The 23,700-nt window shown below is 44.3% G+C and overlaps 1 protein-coding gene across 7 annotated transcripts in view; it reads left to right on the forward strand.

The window, feature by feature from the left end:
- PRPF40B (pre-mRNA processing factor 40B) overlaps nt 1-23,700 on the forward strand; it is a 150,823-nt gene that overhangs the window by 21,760 nt on the left and 105,363 nt on the right. For 6 of the 7 annotated variants that reach the window (XM_083169029.1, XM_083169031.1, XM_083169028.1 and 3 more), the window contains 3 exons: nt 9,359-9,412; nt 16,601-16,711; nt 18,645-18,765. In XM_083169029.1, the coding sequence (XP_083025155.1) occupies nt 9,359-9,412; nt 16,601-16,711; nt 18,645-18,765 (286 nt within the window). The remainder of the gene's footprint in view (nt 1-9,358; nt 9,413-16,600; nt 16,712-18,644; nt 18,766-23,700) is intronic. The other variant, XM_083169033.1, reaches the window with a different exon arrangement.

Genomic DNA, 23,700 nt, shown 5'->3' on the forward strand with positions numbered 1-23,700 from the left:
CAAGGAGGATGGATGGGAGTATAATAGCAAATAAGATTGAGAAACAATGAGGTTGAGAGTCATGTGGGTGAAAGAAGAGTTTGCATTTGATTCTGGTAGGGACAGGAAGCCATTGCAGTGACTGGCAGAATGGTGCATCAGAGGTAGAGTGATGAGAGAGGAAAATTAGTCCAGCAGTAGAAGTGAGGATAGAAGTGAGTTGGGCAAGTGAAGAAGGTGGAAAATTATGGGTTTTTTTTGAATCAAGTGTTTTTTTATTGGTTTTTGAAAATTATATGTAAAACAATTACATAACTAGTACAATAACAAATAAAGTAAAGAAAATAATAAACAAACATAAAGCAATAACTTGTGTGTTACATTATTCCAGGTTGTAATATACATATAGGATACAATTATCATGCTCCATCTGATATACATACATAATTACATTAATCTACATAATTACATTAATCAGCAGTTATCACAGGTGAGGGGTGCAATGGTTGCATATGGTACAGGGTCCCAGTGAATCTCTAGCCGAGTCTTAAACTCTAATAATTGCTTGGGGATTCTATGAGCGTAAGGTGGGATCTTGGTAACTCACAGGCACGGATCCTGTAAGTATAAGGGAGACGACTGCCATAGATTCCAAACTTTGTCATATTTTCCCAGGCAGTTCCTCTTGGTGTACATGAAGCGCTCATGGGATACAGTAGTGTTAACCAGGGCTATCCACGCTGGGTGTGTTGGGGCGGAAGGCCCCATCCAGGTCCTTGCAATACATACACGGGCCAGTGTGAGAAGGGTATTAACATAAATTCTATGATACCTAGGGAGCAGCTCTTCCAATTCAAGTCCGAAGACACAGACACGAGGGCCTATCAGGGGGACCTGTATTCCCGTATCTGGTATACTAGCCAAGACAGCCATCCAAAAGGAGTATACCCGTGGACATTTCCACAATAAGTGCCAGAAGTCCGCATCCGGGCTCCTACATTTGGGGCAGGCATCGGACCCAGAACCACCCATCTTCATAAGTCTATGAGGGGTCCAGTAAACCCGGTGAAGGAGATACAACTGGATCTGCTGAAATCGTGCAAATGCTGTGGCGGCCCTGGGCGAGCTCAGCATATATGACCACTCCTCATCCTCGATAGGCCCCAGGTCCTCCACCCATCTAACCCGCAATCCCTCCAGGCGGCCCACCCCAGAGAAGGTAAGCAGAGGAGAGTACAGAGCCGAGACCCTCCCTCGATCTGGGAGCTTGCTAACCAGTGTGCGAACCGGGGATGCAGCCAATTCAGGTGTGTTCCCCCTCCACTGCGCACTCACCGCGTGTCTGAGCTGAAGATACTTATAAAAAAACTGTCTCGGTACTGCATATTTATCCACCATTTGATCAAAGGAATAGAATATTCCGTCCTGAAAGAGGTGACCTATTTCAGAGACACCAAATGTCGTCCACTCCTTGCCTGTCTTTAATTTGTGTAGCTCAGGAAATTCTCTATTTCTCCATATAGGAGAGCAGGAGTCTATTACCGGGTCTCCCCGTATGTCTCCCACCGTCACCCACACCCTACGGGCCTGTTGTAGAAGAGGAGGGAGCGTCCCAATCGTAGTCTTAGCTAGTAGAAATTGCAAAGGTGTAAAGGACAAACCCGCCTTGTTCAAAAGAGCCGTAGGCAGGTTCTCGCGATTTGTCGGTATGACCCATCCAGCAAGTTGGGCCAATTGTGCCGCGAGGTAGTATAATCTTAGGTCTGGGAGTGCTAGGCCTCCATCGTATCTAGATCGGCATAGGGTTTTTGCTGCCACCCGGGAACGCTTATCTCCCCATATGAAAGAAGTTATGTGTCTAGTAATAAGCTGGAAGACGGAAATAGGTATGTAGGTGGGCGAGTTCTGCAGTATATATAGAAATTTGGGCTGGACTGTCATTTTAATAAGGTTCACCCTGCCAGTCACCGACAAGGGAAGTGTGTGCCAGGTGCGGGCCCTCTGGCGTAGGTGGTCAATTTGCGGGGTCAGGTTCAGGGATATGAATTCAGCAGGAGTGTGAGAAACCTGGATACCCAGGTATTTAAATTGCGTGTACCAGCGGAGGGGGCAGCTGTATGATTGGGGTTGCTGTGTAGTAGGGAGTAGGGGAAATACCACCGACTTATCCCAGTTTATTCCTATCCCCGAGAATCGAGCATATTCTGTCATTAGGGTCAGTAGCGCTGGGAGGGAGGAGGTCATGTCAGATAAATACAAAATCATATCGTCCGCATATAACCCGATTTTTTCCTCAGTATCTCCTATCCTATACCCCTTAATTAGGGGGGACGCCCTGATGTGACAGGCCAACGGCTCCACCGCAAGTGCAAAAAGCAGGGGGGACAGGGGGCATCCCTGCCTGGTTCCCCTGCCCAAACTAAAGGATTCTGTGGTGTAACCGTTAACCATCACCCGAGCAGTCGGCCCAGTATATAGCAGTTTGACCCATGAGAGAAAATTTGGGCCTATTCCAAACTTACTCAAGACCTCCCACAGGTAGCTCCATTCAACTGAATCAAATGCGCGGGCTGCGTCCAAAGAGACTACCACCGCGTCCTCCATTCCCTCCCGGGCCCATTGCAAATAAGTGAAAAGGCGGCGTAAGTTCAGGGTTGTCGATCTACCGGGCATAAAGCCAGTCTGATCGGCGTGGACCACCTGAAGCACAACTGCATTCAGACGTATCGCCAGTAACTTAGCCAGTATTTTGACGTCAGTGGACAATCGTGAGATGGGCCGGTAGGAGTCAGGAGACAGCGGGTCTTTACCAGGTTTCGGGATAAGGACAATCAACGCCTCTGCCATAGACACAGGAAGAGAGCCCTGTTTCAGCAAATGGTTATACAGGGTTAGTAGTTTAGGGGCAAAAAATGTTATATGAGTTTTGTATATTTCAATTGGGAGTCCATCCACCCCTGGGGATTTAGAATTGGGGAAGGACTTAATTGCCACCTCAACCTCTTCCAATGTAAGGGGGGCATCCAAAAGATCCCTGGATTCAATGCTCAAGCTAGGAGTCGTGATCTCTCTAAGGTAGTCTGTTAGTTCTACCGGACTGTAGGTTACTCGAGTCTTGTATACCCTCTCAAAGTGATTGTAAAAAGAGGTCGCTACAGGGAGAGTCCCCGTACATATTACACCGTCCTCCCGCCGTATATTGTGTACTATTGTAGGTGGGAGGTTTTCTCTGGCCAAGTAAGCCAGAAATTTACCCGATCTGTCACCCTGTGTGTAAAAGTCATGGGACTGGAACAAGAGACGTCGTTTGGATTTGTCCAGCAGCATCTCTGTCCATTGTTTATGTACAACAAGCCACTCCACACGGTCCGCTGCAAGCCCAGTTGTCAGGTATTTCTGCTCAAGCTCTGCACTCTGCCTCTCCAACTCGGTCTCAGCCCTGCGACTAAAGACCTTCAGTTGCGCGACTCGGGAGATTAGCGAGCCGCGCAAGACTGCCTTAAATGCATCCCATACCAGGGAAGCATCCCCCTCCACAGGATTATTTACGAAAAATTCTTCCCACAGCACCAACAGTTCACAGGCTGCTCCCATCTGCGTCAGCCAGAAAGGGTTAAAACGCCAGAATTTTGCGCCCTTGGTGCCCTCCAACTCCACCTCAAGAGATACCGGGGAGTGGTCAGAGACACCTCTGGGCAAATATTCAATAGCAGTTACAGAGGGGATCAGCCGTCTAGAGATCAGTGCCATATCAATGCGTGAGAAGACCCCATGAGTGCCAGAAAAACAGGAAAAACAACTAGCCGTCGGATATCTTAGTCTCCAAACATCCACCAGGCCCACCTCCCCAATAAGTCGAGCAAAGGGCGTAGCCCCACTCCGTCCCCCTCCGGGAGCAGGTCTCCACCTATCCAAGGACTCATCCATCACGGCATTGAAATCACCAACACTTATAACTGGGTATGATGGGAAATCTTGCATAAAGGTACATGCTTTGTTGATTATGGTGGGTTGATATGGAGGTGGGTTATAGATGGCCAGTATTACAAGGGGAGAGTCATACAAAGTACCTGCTAGGAATACATAACAGCCCCTAGGGTCTATCTGCACTTTCTGACATTTGAAACCCATACGTTTGTGTATCAATACCGAGACTCCTCTAGAGTTTGGGTGGAAAACTGAATGAAAAGACCACCCCACCCAGGATTTTTTGAGTGCAAGCACCCGGCTACCCACAAGGTGGGTCTCAAAGAGGCATGCGATTCCGGGGGGGCGAGCCCTAAGCTGGTTCAATACCAGGGAGCGCTTGACTCGGTCATTAAGACCCCTAACGTTCCATCCTATAACATTTACCATTGCACAATACAGGGGAAAATAATGGGTAGGAGGAGGCAGCACGCAGCAAAAAACGCCATGTCGGGCCACCCCGTCCCACCCAGCATCCAGGAGCAAATATATAGGAGCAATGCACACACTTCAAGAAAAATAAAAAAACTAACATATACAAGAAAACCCCGGCCCACCCGGCATACCCACCCAAACATAGGTACACTTTGTTCCCTTAACATTAACCCCGAATCGGCTCCTCTAAGGAGACGTTTCAACTAAGAAAACAATCAAAAAGGAAAAACAACCCTTAGGGGGCAACTATTATTTATGGCCTAAGTACATGGCAGTCCTGACCGAGACATATATTCAATTGGGTCAGATAGGAGAGTATACCCCTTGTTAAAGAATTAACTCTAAATACCGTAATCTTATGCTTCATACATTACCAACAGGAGTGCCTATGAGAAAAAAATTAGAGAGACTATACACATGTCGGACAGTCTCTAGCATATGCAGCAGGGGGCCAGTTCAGGGAGGAAGCTCCCGCGGGGCCGGCTGTGTGTCCATCCATGTCGAGGCGGCCTGGGGCGTATCAAAGAAGTGGGTACGGGTGCCAGCCACCACTCTCAATCGTGCTGGGTAGAGCATTGAGTATTTCAGCTGGAGGGAGCGTAGGCGTTGCTTAACCCCAGTAAACTGTGATCGGGATTTTTGGACTTCTACAGAAAAGTCTTGGAAGGCCGCCACTCGCTGACCCTCATAGATAAGGGGACCTTTTAATCTTGCAAGTCGAAGAACAGCATCTCGGTCCTTGTAGTGAAGAAGCTTTGCGATGAATGTGCGCGGTGGTGCACCAGGGGGCAGTGGGCGCGTGGGTACTCTGTGTGCTCTTTCCACTGCAAACTGTGGGGTAAAGGCGTCCTTACCGAACAGGGATACCAGCCAAGACTCAAGAAAGGATTCAGGATCTGTACCTTCCGCCTTTTCAGGGAGGCCTACGAATCTCACATTATTCCTCCTCAACCTCCCCTCCATATCCGTCAGCTTCTGCTGGCATGTTGACATTTGTGATTCCAGCGTGGAGAGGCGGTTGGGGATAGGCGCAGTGGTGTCCTCTAGTGTAGAGATTCGGGTCTCAGTCTCTTCGACTCGGTCCCTTAGTTTCTGCATGTCCTGTCTTATAAAGGAGATATCGATTTTCACCTCCGCAACTTTACCAGCAAATCTCTTCTCCGAATCAGTAATGGCCTGCAGTAGCTGTGCCAGTGTTACCTCTGGTGATTCCGCCATATCCGACTCCGAGGGGAGGGGCTCAGCAGGGGTTGGTGCGGGGGCCGATGCAGGTTCAAGCCTGGCGAATTTTGCCAGCTTTGCCGCAGCAGCTGGAGTGTTCCTTCGGGACATAGAGTACGATACGGTCCGGCAATAGGGGATAGGTCACAGCAGACTTTTCTACAGCAGATCAGGGCTGCCAGCAGTGCAGGCACAATATTAGGTGTTCAGGATACAAAGCAGGGTGCACAGGGTAACACGCATTCAAAGGTGTTTTTTAGGGGAGGGGACAACAGGTGGGTGCTCAGTGTGGGAGAGCAAAGGAGTAGTAGTTGCACAGTATTTACACAGTATCTGTACTGGGCACAGACCCCTACCTCCAGGGGGGACACCAGCAAGATTCAGCCCTGGGTCAGTGATTTCTTGTATAGGAGAGGAAGGCCACGTTGGGGACCCACACTAATATGCAGTCCTCCAATATAAAATGGTGGGGAAGCAAATCCCAATGTAGTCTCTCCCCACACCAAATGCGCTCAGCCCAATATGAAAGCGTAGGGGTATCAGCTTCAGCCTTTATCTGTAGGGTACAGGGCTCTCAGCGCTGTGCAGGGCCCAGGTGTGTCCCAGGAGCAGCCGGTCGCTGCTCTGTCTAGGGCTCCCTTCTACAAAATGGCGGCACGCCACTCACCACTCTGCCTGGGGTCAGGTCGTTCAGGAGGGGCTCTCTGGTGTTCCACAGCCGGCGGGGGTGCCACCCTCCCGTCTCCTCAGCCTCCCTCCGTCGGCGGTGTTAATACAGGAGGGGGTTCCAGCAGGAGAGGAATTCCTCCGTCACCGCGTCTCTCCGTCGGCGGGCGGGCGCAGACAGATGTCACCGGTCTGGTCCGGTCCGTCACAGGGCTGTGGGGGTGCTGCGTCTCAGCAGATGGAATTTTGAGAGCGCGGACACCCCGTTGGCAGCTGCAGCCCTCTCAGCGTGATGTCCCCCAGTCGGCTCCTTCGCGTCTCTCTCCGTTTCGCCTCCCAAGATGGCGCCCGGCAGCGTGTCTCGGAGAAGGGGAGCACAGCGGGGATCGTCACCAGGCGGTCCAGGCAGCGCAGGTACCTCACCACCAGTTCGGCACCGTCAGGGGGATACAGGCTAGTGAAATCTGCCTTAGTAGGGACACTCTCCTTCCGATTAAGGATCAATGCAGGATTATGCGGTCAGGAGCTCTGCCGGCGCGCGTCCTACTCCATGTACCGCTAGGCCACGCCCTGGAAAATTATGGTTACATGAATGACACTCTGGAACAATTTATATAGATGGCAGGATTTTGAAAGGGATTGGATGTGAGGAAGGAAGGAGTGAAGAGACACTTTGGCATCAAAATTAGGGAGTTGAGCGGATTTGGAAATTAGGGCTGGTTCTGACTGAGCAGAAAAGTTAACAAAGCAAGTCCATTTACACGTGGACAAACCATGATGCAATGCAAGGGGTGCAAGTACATTTATTTTTTATCATGCAGGGTATATACTGGCTGATATTGTATGTAGGCCACAAATGCTAGACCACTTTATTTTTAGAATGCAATCTAGATTTAAGTTTCAAAACCGTTCTTACATCTAAATCTCTCCTATGTAGTGCAACATTTTTTTTTTGCCAGGTTACAAAAATATTTGCTTTTTTTTGCTTTGCTCCCAAATTAATAATCCACCCTGTTGTTAACAGAGGGATAGTTTGGGACTAGAAGGATCTTTGGCTAGGGGAAAGATGTTTTCGGTTCTGTTTTTTTATATATATTTCAGGAAGTTATGTGCCATCCAAAATGAGACATGAGGTCAAATGGGAGAGGACAGAGTAAGAGTAAAGTTGGGTATCCCCAGTAGAAAGGTAGTGAAGCCCAAAGGAACTAATAAGTTTATCTAGATGTAGAGGGAGTTATCTATGTATCCAAGTGATTCTATTTCCTGGTCCTGTCTGAGGTCTTCTCCTAATATGTGGCCTTGAGCCTTCTGGTTTTGTAACTGTCTGTTTTATTGCGTATCTTGGTTTCCTTTTACTGTGTCTGACTTGACCTGTTGCTTCTGCTGCTGTTCCGTTGCTTAATATGGTTGTTCCTTGTCTGATACAAATACGTGGTTAATCGGTGTATCTGAGGGGTGACTTGATAGGAGATTCAGCTTCTTTCACTGTGACTGTCATATATTATGTGTACAATAACTGCAGGAATCGGCCCTGGCAAGTCTACCCCAACAATTTAATCAAACATCTGTATGGTCTTCTCCTGGATTATCGACCTCCGCTATTTTGAGGCGTTCTAAAATAGGCCTAACGTTTGCTAGAAATTTGTGTAGCTCATTAGGACTAATAAGACAGACCAGAAGGAAGAGACCGTAAGCTCTATAAAATATACGTAGCGTAATACCGCCTTACCCACTCAGATATCCCAGAAACTACAATGAACTTGTGCACAGCGTTTGGTTTTCTGAGATCATTGCATACTGTATATCTCTCCTTGGCATGCTGTAGACAGAAACCTGAATGTTCTAGACCAGGCTGCCAAAGGATTTTATTTCAGCAGAGCTGGTAGCATTTCCCCAAGATCAAATAATGAATTGCAGTTCATTATTAGCACCTGTATTAAATTACCTTCTTTAAATGGAGGTAGTAAGGACATACTTACTTTTCCACACAATTCGTCCTCATCTTGGCTGCTTTTATGTTGAATAAATAGTGACAAATCAAAATCTGTTATGGGATGTCAGATGAGATAAAATTTATCACATTTTAGGAGTTGTTGAGGACTAGTCGATTAACTAAAGGTCCTCATACACTACTGCGGTTTGGTCCGATTTTACTGGATTCCGACGGATCAGGCTGATAAATCGGACCAAATCGCATGTGTTTGACATATCATCCGACCCTATGCGCGGTCCTGTGCGCATCGGGTCGGACCTTAGAGATTGAACCTCCTGCACATAGGAGCTATCGAATCTGACCCATCAGTGGCACATCGCAATGTATTGGGTCCAATTCCATAGGTGTGTGCCAACGGTGAAGCACCGCTGGCACACACCTATCTGCAGGTCTGAGTAGTGGGGCAGGTGACAGCTGCTGAGGTCCAGGTGGCAGGGTGGGCAGCAGCCAGTGAGCAGCGGGGCTGGCAGCAAAATAAAAAATAAAATAAAAAAAAGTGCTCTCAGCCAATCGGCGGCTGGCCAGTCTTTTCACTGGAGTCTTTACATGTGAGAAATCGCATGCGATTTATTGCTTGAAAAAATGGCACATCAATGGCAAATCTTAAGAGAGCCCTCCCTGGGACAAGTAGGCCTAATTTATGGATCCTTAAGTCATGATGTGTAACACAGGTTTATTTATGAAGCGCTAGGTTGTGTTTATACCTGATCTCTAAAAGGGGCAATGCTTTTACTTGCGAGGTCTTGTTAGTCATATAACTTCCCTTTTTAAATATTGGGCAGAGCCAAACCCAAGAGCCGGGTTTTAACAACTTTACGTAAATTAACTCTCCCTCTAGTAAGTCTGTAATCATTTATTTTCGCATAACATACATGTGCCAGAATTTAAAATGATTTGTAAATTATGGACATGGTTGTTTAATATTTTATGTACATTTTAATTTTGTATCTCTTATATCACCCAATTTACATTCTATTTAAACTGAAGTGTGTTTGGTATAAGATTAGGCGGGTGCTAAATATGCATTCTTTGCATTTATAGAGCAATTCTCTAGATGTCTGTGTGCTCTCATTTCTTTTTACTCTTGTGTAATTGCAGATGTCAAAGATGACTGTGGATGACAGTTCTCCCGCTCAGGACATTCCAAAAAAGGTTTCTTCCTGATACCAGGCACATTCTTTTAGTCTCCCTACTAAACCGAAATAAGAAATTTCCACTTGCATACTGCACAGATAAATTTCCTAGTTACTGAAAATGGTTAACCCTTCACACCATATATTCTTTAATTTTAAGAGCACGGACTAGTTAGAACAGAGTGGGGTAAGCACTTTCCTTGTGGGTGGGAGGGGTGTCACTGTTTCACTAATCTCAGTGTCTGGGTCTCTACCTGAAAGAAAAACACACCTGTCTGAAAAAGGAGATCCTAAGTCTGGTAAGGTAGCCACAGTCTATCGCTGAGGCAGTGCGGGGCTGTGTTCTCTCACACACTACTTATTATACAGAGTTTAATGGTGTGTACACACGGTCAGATATGCCGTGCTATGCGAGTCCCGATATGATCAGATCGTATCAGGACTCGCATCGCACGGCATGCATGGAGTGGCACAATTTAGACTATATAGTGCAGATCTGTACTATATAGTTTTGGCTGTCCTCTCTATTTGGCTATTTTCGCTCACACAGGAGCACGCATCGAGCTCGCAAGCCCTAAAAATGCATGCGATCTGGCTTCACTATATCGGCAACATCGGGAGCCATATCTGGCCGTGTGTACACACTATATGACTGCTGCTTTGCAGATAATGTTTAGTAATCAAAAGGACACTGTATAAGAAAGGTTTCAGCATTGTATTCATACTTGCCCTTCTCCCAATAATGCTGAGGGGTTGGCTCCTCCCCATCCGTCCTTACCAAGGTTGAGTGACCGGGAATGCTCTGCCACCATTTTCCTCAAAGTGCATGAAGGAGGAGGTCGGTATAAGGGAATTTTGCCTCCTTATTTTTAGTATTCGTATAGTAGAAGGAAAAAAAAAACACTATTAGAGTCTGCATTCTCTCTATTCATATGTAAAATTTACACCCAATGTGATTAAATATGCTTAACAACAATAACCATAAACGGAAATCCTCTTTCATACAGGCAATATTTACATTAACCGAGAGCAGCAATTTATCACTTTTCTTGTCTGTGTGAACTACAAGGGCCTCCCACTCCCTTTTGAACTCGTGTTAGAGCAGCGGCCAGGAAACACTGGTATTACAGCGTTACGCATGAATCTATGTATGCCTGGCTGTGTCTCTGCAGCATGACTGTCTATTACCCCCAGGAATTTCATTTAATTGCTTATATAATCTATATATAGATTCTATATGCATGCCCGGCTGTGTGTGTTACAATACTGTAGTGCACAAGGACCTGACGCAGTGTGTCAGGCCCTTGTGTATAACACACTTCCCTTCATGATGCCCCGGGCCCCACCTCCAAGTCCGCCCACTTCTTCAGTAGAGTCGACTAGATGTTGCGCCATCTTGGCAGTGCGCAGTCTGTAATGATGCTGCAGCACCAGGTTTCTTTACCTGGGTATAGGCTCCTGTCAAGGTATATAGAAAAAAGAAGTGTACCAGCGCTGGCTGTATGTTGAAAGATAAAAATAGAATGTTTCTTCTACGAATAATATTTAATAATAAACAACATATATTATGACATGTATTGTGACATATGGAATTCCATAATGATATTAAAATATAAAAAAAAATGGGGTTAAATGTTCAAGCTCGACACATTACCGCTGGAGGGATACTGATGAAAGAAAGATGGTATTCTTGTCCCAATAGGAGATATTAATGTGGGGTGCAAACTCCACAATTTGGTTTCAGGAATGATGGGTAGACCTGGATGAACGAGCAGTTCAGCAGTCGCCTCTGATCAGCCTCTGGAAAAGTATTGATGTAGATCCTGGCAATACTAGGTCCAAGATGAAGTCTTTAAATAGTAATTTTTCTTCAGTGGTAAGTGGTGCAGGGATATCTTCAATAGCTCAATGCGTTTCCCTGGGATTAGTCTCCCAGCTTCATCAGGAGTTGCAAGGCGTTGGTCCCCTCAAGAGACTATACTTCCAAACAATATGTTTAAACTGAGGACCATTTACAAAGAGCTTCTTGAAGCCCACTCTCTTCAGGGTTGTGCAGTAAAGATGCACTCAGACAATGCGACGGCTGTCACTTCTCTCAACCGGCAGGGAGGCACCGCAGATGCGGGGCAATGAAGGAGGTCACTCAGATATTTCTCTGGGCAGAAAAATATCTGCCTGCATTGTCGGCTGTCTTCATCCCCGGTGTTCTGAACTGGGAGGCCAACTTCCTCAGTTGGCAGGATGTACACTCCAGGGAGTGGACTCCCCACCCAGAGGTCTTTCAGATACTGATCCATTGGTGGGACCTACCAGACATAGACCATGCTCTGTGGACATTCCTGCTGGTGTATGTCTTTCCTCTGTTTTCCCTGATCGTTTGGGTACTTTGGAAATTCAAGAGGCAAGGGGGATGGATGATCCTGGTGGCTCCAGATTATCCATACTGTTGATCGTTGGGTTCTGTCCGTTGACGCTCCATGGCAACTTCCTCTCTGTCCGGAGCTTATGTCCCAGGGCCCCTTTCTACATCCATACCTGAGCTGTCTCACTTTGATCGGGTGGCTCTTGAGTCTGCCATCTTAAGGAAGAAAGGGTTTTCCCAGAGGGTGGTCAACACCATGCTTCAGGCTCATAAACCCTCTTTGGCCAGAGTCTGCAAGCCCTGCAGTCATCTCCTTTTGAGTCACTGGATTCCATAGAGTTCAGATGGCTTTCTTGGAAAACACTTTTCCTGTTTGCCATTTCATCAGCACATCACGTGTCGGAACCTAAACTCTCTTTCTTGGCGCTCCCCTTATTCCACCTCGATAAAGCGGTTCTTTGCACTAAGTTTGGGTTTTTACCTAAGGTTGTGTCTCGGTCATCCTAAAACTCTTACTACATTGTCCGTTCCAGGCTGTACCATTTTCTCAAAGATCATGGCCCACGGGGTCTCCTAGTTGAAGTGAAGTGGAATTATCATAATTCTTAATTTATACAACCTTCTGATAAAGGTCCTTTCATTGGTCTTGATGTTACAGCATATGCTAATGGCGAAGAACACTCTGGAGTATCTTTGTTAAATCCTCATTCCTTCACTCAGGATGGTCTTAATACCATGGAAACTTGCCCCATCAATATGGCAGGTACAGAATATGCATCCAAATATGGCCTCCTACAGTATATAAACAATTCTGCATCTCTCTACACAACCACTATCAGCCAGTCTTCTATAAATCACCCATGATAGACCATCTCCGTGCATATACTATTCTGTCCCGGCCAAGGAATGCTCAATACCATGTGTCTACCATGCTCCTCAAGCTTAAATGGTACTTTGCATGTACAGATTCTGGATGCATGCACCAGGCTTCCCCGGAATCTTACTCAGCAGTGTGTTAGAATTATCAGCCCCACTGCCGCATGTCCATGAGACAGGTGACAGGATAATGGCCATATTGGGTTATACTCATTAAAAAAAATGATGGGGAGAGGACGGGTAGGGAGTTCGTCTGCACACTCTTAATGGGTCGTCTGTATTTTTATTTATGGACCCGTGTTACCCGCTATTTGCAAATCACATGCGGGGGTGCCACTCAGGGTAACTTAAGATATACAGAAAACTGTGGTAGCACAAAAAGAGTTCGTGCTGGAAAAGAGTTACGCTGTTTGAGTGCACACTATATATTTTGATAATTTGTACTGTATTGTAATGATGGATACGATATAAAATTTAACTTTTAATAAATTTATTTTTAAAAAGATTTCCTCTTTGTTTTTATTCCTTTATATCCTTGGGAACAAAAGAGGATTTGGTTATCTAGGTGAAATATAGGGTTAAAATCATACACATTTAAACATGGTGCTCATACAAAGAGATGAAATAAGAAAGTGTAAAGGAGTAGAGTGTTAAAAAATGTCAGAGCCCGTGGTCTGCTGCACTTAATTTGATATTTTTTAACAATGTTACTGTAGGTCTCCCCTGGGTCTTATCGTGTCTGTGCACTTTTGCCTATATTTGGCTTATGCCCGGTTACCTACTCTGATGTATTACAAATGGGGATATATGCTGATTACTACTGATGCCTAATTATATTGGCGTTTAGTTCAGCATATTCCCGTTATCCAAGAAAAAAAGGGGGGGGGGGGGGCCCGAGAAGAGAGGGAGATTTTTTGGCGTGGGGTTTATTGTATCTCCTCCAAGTTTGAGGTTATACCACTCCCTCCGATCCTGGGGATTATATTTGCCCCGACTGGTAATAGTATTATTGGAATTTTTAGCTTCCAAAAGGTTTTAGGGAAAAGAAGGTTTTCTGTGTATAGTTTTTATGTGCACATGTCGCCTTTAGATTGTAATTTTAATATTTATACAATGGCGTGGTTTCCTAGTTGGTCTATCACTGTTTACCTCAGTATATATTCCTATGCTGCCGTAGGGGTCCCTGGGCCAGATGTACTAAGCTTCAAAAGTGATCAAATGAAAAGTGATAAACCACCAGCCAATCATCTCTTAACTGCCATACTCCATGCTGTGTTTGAAAAATGATAGGTAGGAGCTGATTGGTTGGTGGCTTTTCACTCTCCATTTTATCACTTTTTAAGGCTTAGTACATCTCACCCACTGTCTGGACCGACAGTTGGATTCCCTTTGCAGTTTTTTTGGGATATTTATTTGGGGTTTTATTCACAGTGATTCTCCAAATAAAGATACACATACATTTGCTCTCTCTTTATTTGCACATAACATTTAGGTGTTAGTTTAGCGCTCACTTGTGGATTTTGCTGGTGTGTTCTTTGTGGAATCCTATATTATTTACCACATTTGTATCATTTTAGTTGCAATAGACATCTCCTATCAAATAATTAGAGTTTTGCTACAATCTCTTGTCTTGGAGAATGTTTATATTGCTACTGTTTGTGAGTTTTTTACTCTACAGATAATGATACATCCAGCAGTATAAAATCTCTTTGTGCGCATACAAGGGTTGGTGGTAATTCCCTGTTTATTTGCACAGCTTTATTGTACTGTATGTGCTTTCATTTAATTCATATATGTATTCACAAAAAAGGGGGACACAAAAACCTTTCTTTTTCCACTTTGGGTGAGTGGCACTTATTGCTTTTTATATGTGTGCACGCTGATTTGCTCCTATGCACACTTATAGGCTATGTTCCCACTCTGAGTGATTGGTGCTTATTATGGTAATATACACATATATTTGTGTTATAGTATCAATCACTTTCCTCACTTCTTAGTGAGTTTCCCCGCTGGTTATCCCCGCACACACCCCCACATTTTCTGGATTTAAATCATGGGTACTTATGTAGTATCTGGGCGTCCGATTTAGAAATCGCATCGCATCGCATGCGACCAAATCGTATGCGATGCGATGGTCAAGATTTTTCCATAGGATTCAATGTTAAAATGGTCTGAGTCCATTTTAACATAGAATTCCATGGGAAAAAGGGGTCCTTTTCCTTTCCCCACTATCCAAGTGGGCATGGAGTTGGATATAAACCTGTGGCGAGCGTAGCGAGCCACCGAGCCCGAAGCGTGGCGAGCCCCGCGAGGGGACACAGAATACTTTTTAAGAAATATGCGTCCCCTCGCGGGGCTCGCTTCGCTCGCCACGCTTCGGGCTCGGTGGCTCGCTGCGCTCGCCACACTATATAAAATCAACTCTATGCCCACTTGGATAGTGGGGAAATGAACAGGACCTTCTTAACATTGAATCCTATGCAAAATCGCATCGAATCGCATCGCATCTGATTGTATGCCTTAAGGTAAGGCATACAATCACAAAATCGGCAGCCCAGATACTACATAAGTACCAAATCATGTATAATTCTATAGCATTGTTATCATATAGTGCAGCTAGAGGTCGGGCTCTAACAGCTCGACGCGCGTTTCACCTATACAGGCTTTTTCAAGACCCAAAAAAACTGCAAAGGGAATCCAACTGTCGGTCCAGACAGGGACCCCTACGGCAGCATAGGAATATATACTGAGGTAAACAGTGATAGACCAACTAGGAAACCACGCCATTGTATAAATATTAAAATTACAATCTAAAGGCGACATGTGCACATAAAAACTATACACAGAAAACCTTCTTTTCCCTAAAACCTTTTGGAAGCTAAAAATTCCAATAATACTATTACCAGTCGGGGCAAATATAATCCCCAGGATCGGAGGGAGTGGTATAACCTCAAACTTGGAGGAGATACAATAAACCCCACGCCAAAAAATCTCCCTCTCTTCTCGGGCCCCCCCCCCCTTTTTTTCTTGGATAACGGGAATATGCTGAACTAAACGCCAATATAATTAGGCATCAGTAGTAATCAGCATATATCCCCATTTGTAATACATCAGAGTAGGTAACCGGGCATAAGCCAAATATAGGCAAAAGTGCACAGACACGATAAGACCCAGGGGAGACCTACAGTAACATTGTTAAAAAATATCAAATTAAGTGCAGCAGACCACGGGCTCTGACATTTTTTAACACTCTACTCCTTTACACTTTCTTATTTCATCTCTTTGTATGAGCACCATGTTTAAATGTGTATGATTTTAACCCTATATTTCACCTAGATAACCAAATCCTCTTTTGTTCCCAAGGATATAAAGGAATAAAAACAAAGAGGAAATCTTTTTAAAAATAAATTTATTAAAAGTTAAATTTTATATCGTATCCATCATTACAATACAGTACAAATTATCAAAATATATAGTGTGCACTCAAACAGCGTAACTCTTTTCCAGCACGAACTCTTTTTGTGCTACCACAGTTTTCGTTATACTCATTAATAAATGGTTGTCAAACTTGATCCCCAGGACCTCAAACAGTTCATGTTTTTCAGTCACTTTTGGATTATTGATAAGGGACAGGTGGTCGTACACTATGTTTAGTTAGGTGACTTGGAAAATATGAACTGTTTCAAGTCCTGAGGACCGAGAATCACTGATCTGTTTAGATGAGGTCTGGCTATTTGCTGCTGGAGCCTAATGTTCAGTAAACCTTCTTTGTGTTTTTGGTAGCAGTCACCTTCAACATGCCCGAAACTGACTATTTTCATTTGCATCAGGCTATTTTTGGTGTACCACAGATATGCACATCTTGTGTAGCCTGTGTACATATAAGACAACTTGTGGACATTTCTTGCTAATGTGCTCGTCATGGTTAAAAAATATATTTTGTTAATTTTATTTTTCTTCGTTCCACAGAAGTCTCTATGGACTGAGCATAAAGCTCCAGATGGGCGTACCTACTATTACAACATAGATAGCAAACAATCCACTTGGGAGAAGCCAGATGAGCTGAAATCTAAAACCGAGGTAAGTGGACAATGTGAAAACTTCAGAGCCTGGTATAAAGCAGCTATCATATAGGTTTAACTATGCGTGGCAACGTTGCTGTGAGCGATGTGCAAAATATCCAGCAAAAATGCCAGCGTCGCTTACAGCGACTGTTCTTTTTTGGGTGCAATAATTAACTAAACTTCAATTAATTGACTTGGCTGTGTGTGTATTTATAGCGGTCACTGTGAGCGATGCTGGTATTTTTAGCGGATATTTTGAGGATCTCTCACAGTAAAGTTGGCACTCAAAGGGTTAAAAGGCAAAATGATTCCCACCTTGAAATGTCAGGATTAAATTGCCAGAATCTCTTCAATTCAGCAACACTCAGGCTATTATATATGGTCTCTAGTTTTAGAAACAACGGTTCTTTCTGTTGGTAAATATATAGCTATTTATAAATTACAAATGAATTTTGTTAATTTATACTGGATGTATCTCTCTCACTTTATTCCAGCGTTTAAAAATGTCAATTCGAAACATATAATTGACCCATTGAGTTATTTCTGAACAAAAGGTGTAATGTCATTTGATGTGCCTGTGTAACACCCAAATAGCAGTAATCACTCCAACCAGTTCTCAAATTCTCAGCGGAAGCAAATGTCCGATTTACTATGAATTACACAAATTTACTTTGTTAGTAATATATGCTTTGTTTAAGATCCTGATTCATGTGTGCAAATAAAGCAAAAAGGTAGGCAACTTGGCAGAGCAATTTTGCACTGCAGGTGGGGTAGATTTTACATGTGCAGAGGGAAGGGGAAATTGACTAAGACAGCTGTACACGGCCAATCCCCGTATGAACGGTATAGGCTGTATATGACCCAAAAATACAAATGGCGAATACAACAAATATACAAAGATGTTGTATTCTCCTCATTCGTATTTTCCAATGTTGTAGCCATTTGTATCCATTCGTATTTGGCGGCAGTCAGATCCGTGCAATGCTGCCCTGTGTAAATAAAATGTTGAAAAAATAAATATACATTTTTTTTTTAAATGGCATGGAGTCCCCCCGTAGGACTATAACCAGCCCCGGGATCATTGAACCGGTCCTGGTTTTAGAAATTCAGGAGGACAATAAATTGGGGTTCCCAGTATTTTTAAGACCAGCACCAGGCTCATGGGCCAGTCCTGATTCCCAAAATACGGGGGAGAAAATGAATAGGAGTCCTCTGTATTTTGACAACCAGCATCGGGCTCAAACAGTCAGCAGGGCAATGCCACAGCCGGGGAGACTTTTTTTTTTTTTACAAACTCCCCTGGCCAAAGCATTAACCCGTTACCTGGGCTGGGACCCTGGGGGAGTGGAAACCCCCCTAGTAAACAAGTCCCCCCTCCAGATTAACCCCTGCCAGGCTGAACCCAGTGCCCCAGGGCGGTGGGCACCAGGCTGATATTATTGTGTAAAATTAGAAAAAATTGTCTTTTGGGTTAAGTGCAAAACCACCTAACAGAAAGGAGGCAATCTAGCTGCCTTAAACCGGAAAGAGGGATAGGGTTCTAGCCTCCTATAATAACAAAGTTTCCAGGTCTCTTCACAGAAGTAGTTATCTCCACCTGTGGATCTTTTAAAATGTGTCCGTGAGTAATGAATACACCTGTGCACCTACTAGGTGGGGTAGAAAACATGAACTGTTGGTAGCTCTCGAGGACTGGACTTGGCTACCCCTGCCATAGAACAACCATGACATGCTGCACTGATGTGCGCTGTCCGCTCTGTTTATGTGCTGAGATCTATTAATGTATGGAACCTCAATATAGTGATCATGTTCTGCAAAGTGTGACTGAATTTATATGTCCAGACAGCATAATAAGGACCTGAATAATAATATCGGAAAGACTAAATACAGGAGACTGGCTTATATTATTTTCAGTCAACAGAAAGTTTTCTTTCATTTGTTCTTTGCAGCTGCTCCTGTCACAGTGTTGCTGGAAGGAATATAAATCTGAAACCGGCAAACCGTATTATTACAACTCTCAGTCCAAGGAGTCCCGCTGGAGCAAACCCAAAGACTTAGAAGAATTAGAAGGTAAGTGATCTTCCACAATTTATGGATACAAATCATTTCAAGTACTTTTATCATAAATCCCTCCACATACAGTAGATAGAATTGCTCATTTATTATTTATTTATTTATTTATTAACAGTTTCTTATATAGCGCACACAAATTCCGCAGCGCTTTACAGAGCATAGTTATTAGCAAAAACACATAACAAATTACAGCACAAGACCATTTAGGACAAGTACATGGTTAATATGGATAGTTGCATCAGGGGACAGGACACTGAAGCAATCATCAGGGTGGCAGTGGTTTATATATTCTAAGAAAGGCACATGAGGAGAGAGGGCCCTGCTCGTGAGAGCTTACATTCTAAAGGGGAGGGTTAGACAGACAGGGTGACACAGAAGGGAAAGAAGTGGGCATAAACAGGTTAGTATGAGAGATGGTCAGGTTTTATGCAGGAGGGTGGGAAGGGGTCAGCTTAGTCCTTGATATTTTAAGTCTAAAAAAGCGCTGGGTCATCCAAGAGTAGACAGCAGAGAGACAGTTGGAGATATGAGTGAGGATAGAGGGAGAGCGATTAGGAAAGGAGTGGTAGATTTCAGTGTTATCAGCATAGATGTGATAGTGGAAGTCGAGTGAGCACATAAGCTCACCCAGAGAGGACGTATAGAGAAAGAGAAGAAGAGGGCCAAGAATAAAATTTTGGGGGACACCTAAAATCAGTGGAAGAGCAGGAGAGGTGAGGTCATTAGAGGTACAGCTTGGCATTTTCAAAACTGACAGTGCAAATACAAGCATTAACAGTGATAGTAAAAGTTGTTTGCAGATGTAAAAATGATGATATTATGGTTGAATTGCCAGATTAAGCAGCCAGAGGTAGTATGTCGTGAGAATAAATTAAACTCACTCAAAGCAGTCTTTGGTTTTCTCAGTTGTTGCTTCTGTCCTTCTGTTTCACTTCAGTGTAACGCCAGTATAACGCCACAGTTATATTTAAATTATGCCGCACTTTAAAAATGATGCACTTCAAAACTATTATGCACACAGCTAAACCATGCACACAGCCTATGTAATGATCTTTAAATGCATCTGCACTCATTAATTGGACTTTCCCCACCCAATCCCAACCCCCCTACTACAATGAATGGTAATAAAAGGGGCTTACATAAACACCCATGCATTCCAAGATAGCATGTGTCATTAAGAGTTATAAGATATTCCTCCCTTCACATAGGCAACAGAGATTTGCTTTTTAACTTGCAAAATTAAGTTTGTCAAAAACACATTTCTGATATCTAAAGCAGTGTGCAGAATGATCAATTACCAAAGCATTTAAATACATCCAGCACCTGAGGTGTAATAATCTGCAGCCCAGCCAGACCAAGTATGTAGAAAGCTGGTTACCTATGACAATATCAATCAATCTAGGACAGAGGGTAGAATCATCTGCAGCCAAGCTGGTTACCTATGACAATATCAATCAATCTAGGACAGAGGGTAGAATCATCTGCAGCCAAGCTGGTTACCTATGACAATATCAATCAATCTAGGACAGAGGGTAGAATCATCTGCAGCCAAGCTGGTTACCTATGACAATATCAATCAATCTAGGACAGAGGGTAGAATCATCTGCAGCCAAGCTGGTTACCTATGACAATATCAATCAATCAATCTAGGACAGAGGGTAGAATCATCTGCAGCCAAGCTGGTTACCTATGACAATATCAATCAATCAATCTAGGACAGAGGGTAGAATCATCTGCAGCCAAGCTGGTTACCTATGACAATATCAATCAATCTAGGACAGAGGGTAGAATCATCTGCAGCCAAGCTGGTTACCTATGACAATATCAATCAATCTAGGACAGAGGGTAGAATCATCTGCAGCCAAGCTGGTTACCTATGACAATATCAATCAATCTAGGACAGAGGGTAGAATCATCTGCAGCCAAGCTGGTTACCTATGACAATATCAATCAATCTAGGACAGAGGGTAGAATCATCTGCAGCCAAGCTGGTTACCTTGATGAAAAGAGATGAGAAGAGAAGTCAGTTCATTCAGGATAAGCTGAACGCCAGTATAACGCCACAGTTATATTTAAAAAATGCCGCACTTTAAAAATGATGCACTTCAAAACTATTATGCACACAGCTAAACCATGCACACAGCCTGCTCGGCCACAGCCTATGTAATGGCTCATGATTTTATGCATTTCTAGCTGGTCACACAATATGATGTGATTGCCAATTGTCTGGATCCATGGCTGTTCACTCGCCTGGCATTCACATGATGAGCTTGATTAACAGCCAATTGCTATGTCAGCTCAATGATAAAGTCTAGTTGGAATTGGTGGGCATGCTTTCATTTTTGGGTATTTTGGTCAAAATTCACTATTTGCATAGATATAAGTATGAACACCACCCTAAGTAGTCTATTGTTTTAGTGGTACAGCCCTACATCTTTTTTCATGCCCCCAAAATTCACTGACCTAGAACCTGATCGGGCATAGTTGCTTGAGCACTGCATGAACGGAAATAAATGTATATATAAATATTTGCCTATGCAGAGTTGCGGTGCATCCCTCTCCTATGTGTATGCTTAGTTTGTCATCCTCATAACCAGAATACACTTTGCACCAACTTGTAACTGGCATAAATGAAACACATGGAAACATTTATTTATTTACATTTGTGTCCAACTCTGCGTATTCCTGTTATGATACACCTGTGTGCCCAGATGAGACTGCATTAGGTATACTGGAGAGGTCAAAGAAAAAAAGAAGTGTGCCAGCGCTGGTGAACTTTTCTCCAGATTCTCTTACGCTGCTAGACAAATGTAGAGGTGCCTTGTTCCTAAGATGCTGGTTCCAAATAATTAGCTCTGGGATGGCGACTCAAGATAGACATGAATGGAGATATTTTAGTAGCTGAATGACCTGAGTTATTATAAGCGAAATCGGCTAAGGGTAGATGTTCTTTCGGGATGCGGTCATTTGGTCTACTGCATTATGGTAGAAAGTCATTAGGTCGAATCCATTAGGTCGACATGCTAAAAGGTCGACATGACTCTAGGTCGACATGGGAAAAGGTCGACATGATTCTAGTTCGAAAGGTCATTAGTTCGACAGGTCATTAGTTCGACAAGGTCATTAGTTCGACATTTTCTATGTCGACATTCACAAGGTCGACATGGAGTTTTTCACTGTTTTTTGAGCCAACATGTGCCGACAGGCGGTATTTCATGCCCTACCATCCACTAGGGCGTGGTGGGAGAATAAAATAGTGTGCCGAGCGTAGCGAGGCACCGTGCCCGACGCATAGCGAGCGCAGCGAGCGATGCGAGGGGATGCAGTGCACTTTAAACTGTGTCCATGTCGACTGTGTTGACATTCAGGTAAAAAAACAGTGAAAAACCCCATGTCGACCTTGTGAATGTCGACATAGACAATGTCGAACTAATGACCTTAAACAAATAGTAGTTGTTAAGCGCTCACCTAGGTTGTGTATTTATATGCAAGTATTTGACAAAATGTTGGTGTTTATGAGGAAAATTACTTTAACTGTAACAGAAATTAAATGTTCTCCCGTGTATGTGAGAATGAGTGACAGAATTAGCTGATAATGTGAAATCAAAAGTGTTTTTATTTAAAGTTGCAAACAAGTGTACATAGAAAACAATTGCAATCAGGGTGGGTGATGTGAGCCTTGAATGAGCCCCTTTGGGGGAATTTGGGTGCCAGCAGGTCCCTTTTTACCATAAGCCTAGAGGGCTTATGTCTCATACAGGTGGGGGTGGTGTGTGGGCTGCCAGTAATAAGCCCTTGCGGGTGTAAGGGGTCAGCAGAACCCTTTAACCATAAACCGGTGGGCTTATGTCTTATGTCGGCAGATGTGGTAGTAGTTGGGCAGGGGGGTACAGGTACAGTCCAAGGTGACAACACTGTTGGTGGCTGGAAGCAAAGTCAATGGATACTTGGTGGGTTGCGCTGGGTAGCGGCGTCCCGCTCCCAGGAGTCTTACCCACGTGATCCTCTTGCAGAGTGGTATGCAGCGGTGCTGTGCTGTGGTCCCTGTCTGCCGCCGCCAGTACGAGGTGAGGGGTGCTCACCCGGCTGGCTGAGATGTGCGTGGCCGCTTGGATGGGGATGCGGCCTGCTCGGACGCGACTTCCGGGTTGGAAGGGGACGCGACGCGACTTCCTGGTTAGTCGCGATGACGTCACTGCGGGAACGAACGCTCGACTCCGGCTGGGAGGAGACTTCTTGTAGTATAACACTGGATGCTTTTGAAGTGCTGTGTAATGGTGTCCAACGCGTTTCAGCCACTGTGGGCCTTTATCAAGGAGAGATAGAGACCTTGACAACATGAAGGACAAACCAAACAAGTATGACACCAACAACATGACCAAATCAGAACTACAAGCACTCAAAACCCTGGAAAAGAGGTACCCATAAACAGATTAGCATAGCTGGGTGCCACTTTTGATCCCATAGCGGTCCCGGTGGTCTGTAGGTAGTAAGTGTTATTGAACCATGTGTAGTTGTGGTGTAGGATATAGTCGATGGCGTCAATGATGAAGGTGGTCTGTTCCGGTGGGATTTCTGTGTCTCTATCTAAGAAATGTTTGGTGCTCTCTAGGCCTTGGTTGTGGTTGATGACTGTGTATAGTGACGTAACATCACTGGTGGCTATCCAGTAGTCTGATTCCCATTGAATGGTTTGTAAGTGGTTGATGATATCAGTGGTGTCTTTTATGTATGAGGGTAGTGCTTTAACATGATCCTGTAAGAAGTTGTCTGTGTATTGGGCTAAGTTAGAGGTGAGGGAGTTTATGCCTGAGATGATGGGCCTTCCTGGTGGATGTGTTTGATTTTTGTGTATCTTAGGGAGGTAGTAGAATACGGGTATGAGGGGGTGTTCCTGTTGTAGGAACATGTGTTCATGTTTGTTGATGATGC

The sequence above is a fragment of the Crinia signifera genome, chromosome 2, assembly GCF_055691185.1.
Source record: "Crinia signifera chromosome 2, ASM5569118v1, whole genome shotgun sequence".
In the NCBI taxonomy this organism is placed as follows: domain Eukaryota; kingdom Metazoa; phylum Chordata; class Amphibia; order Anura; family Myobatrachidae; genus Crinia; species Crinia signifera.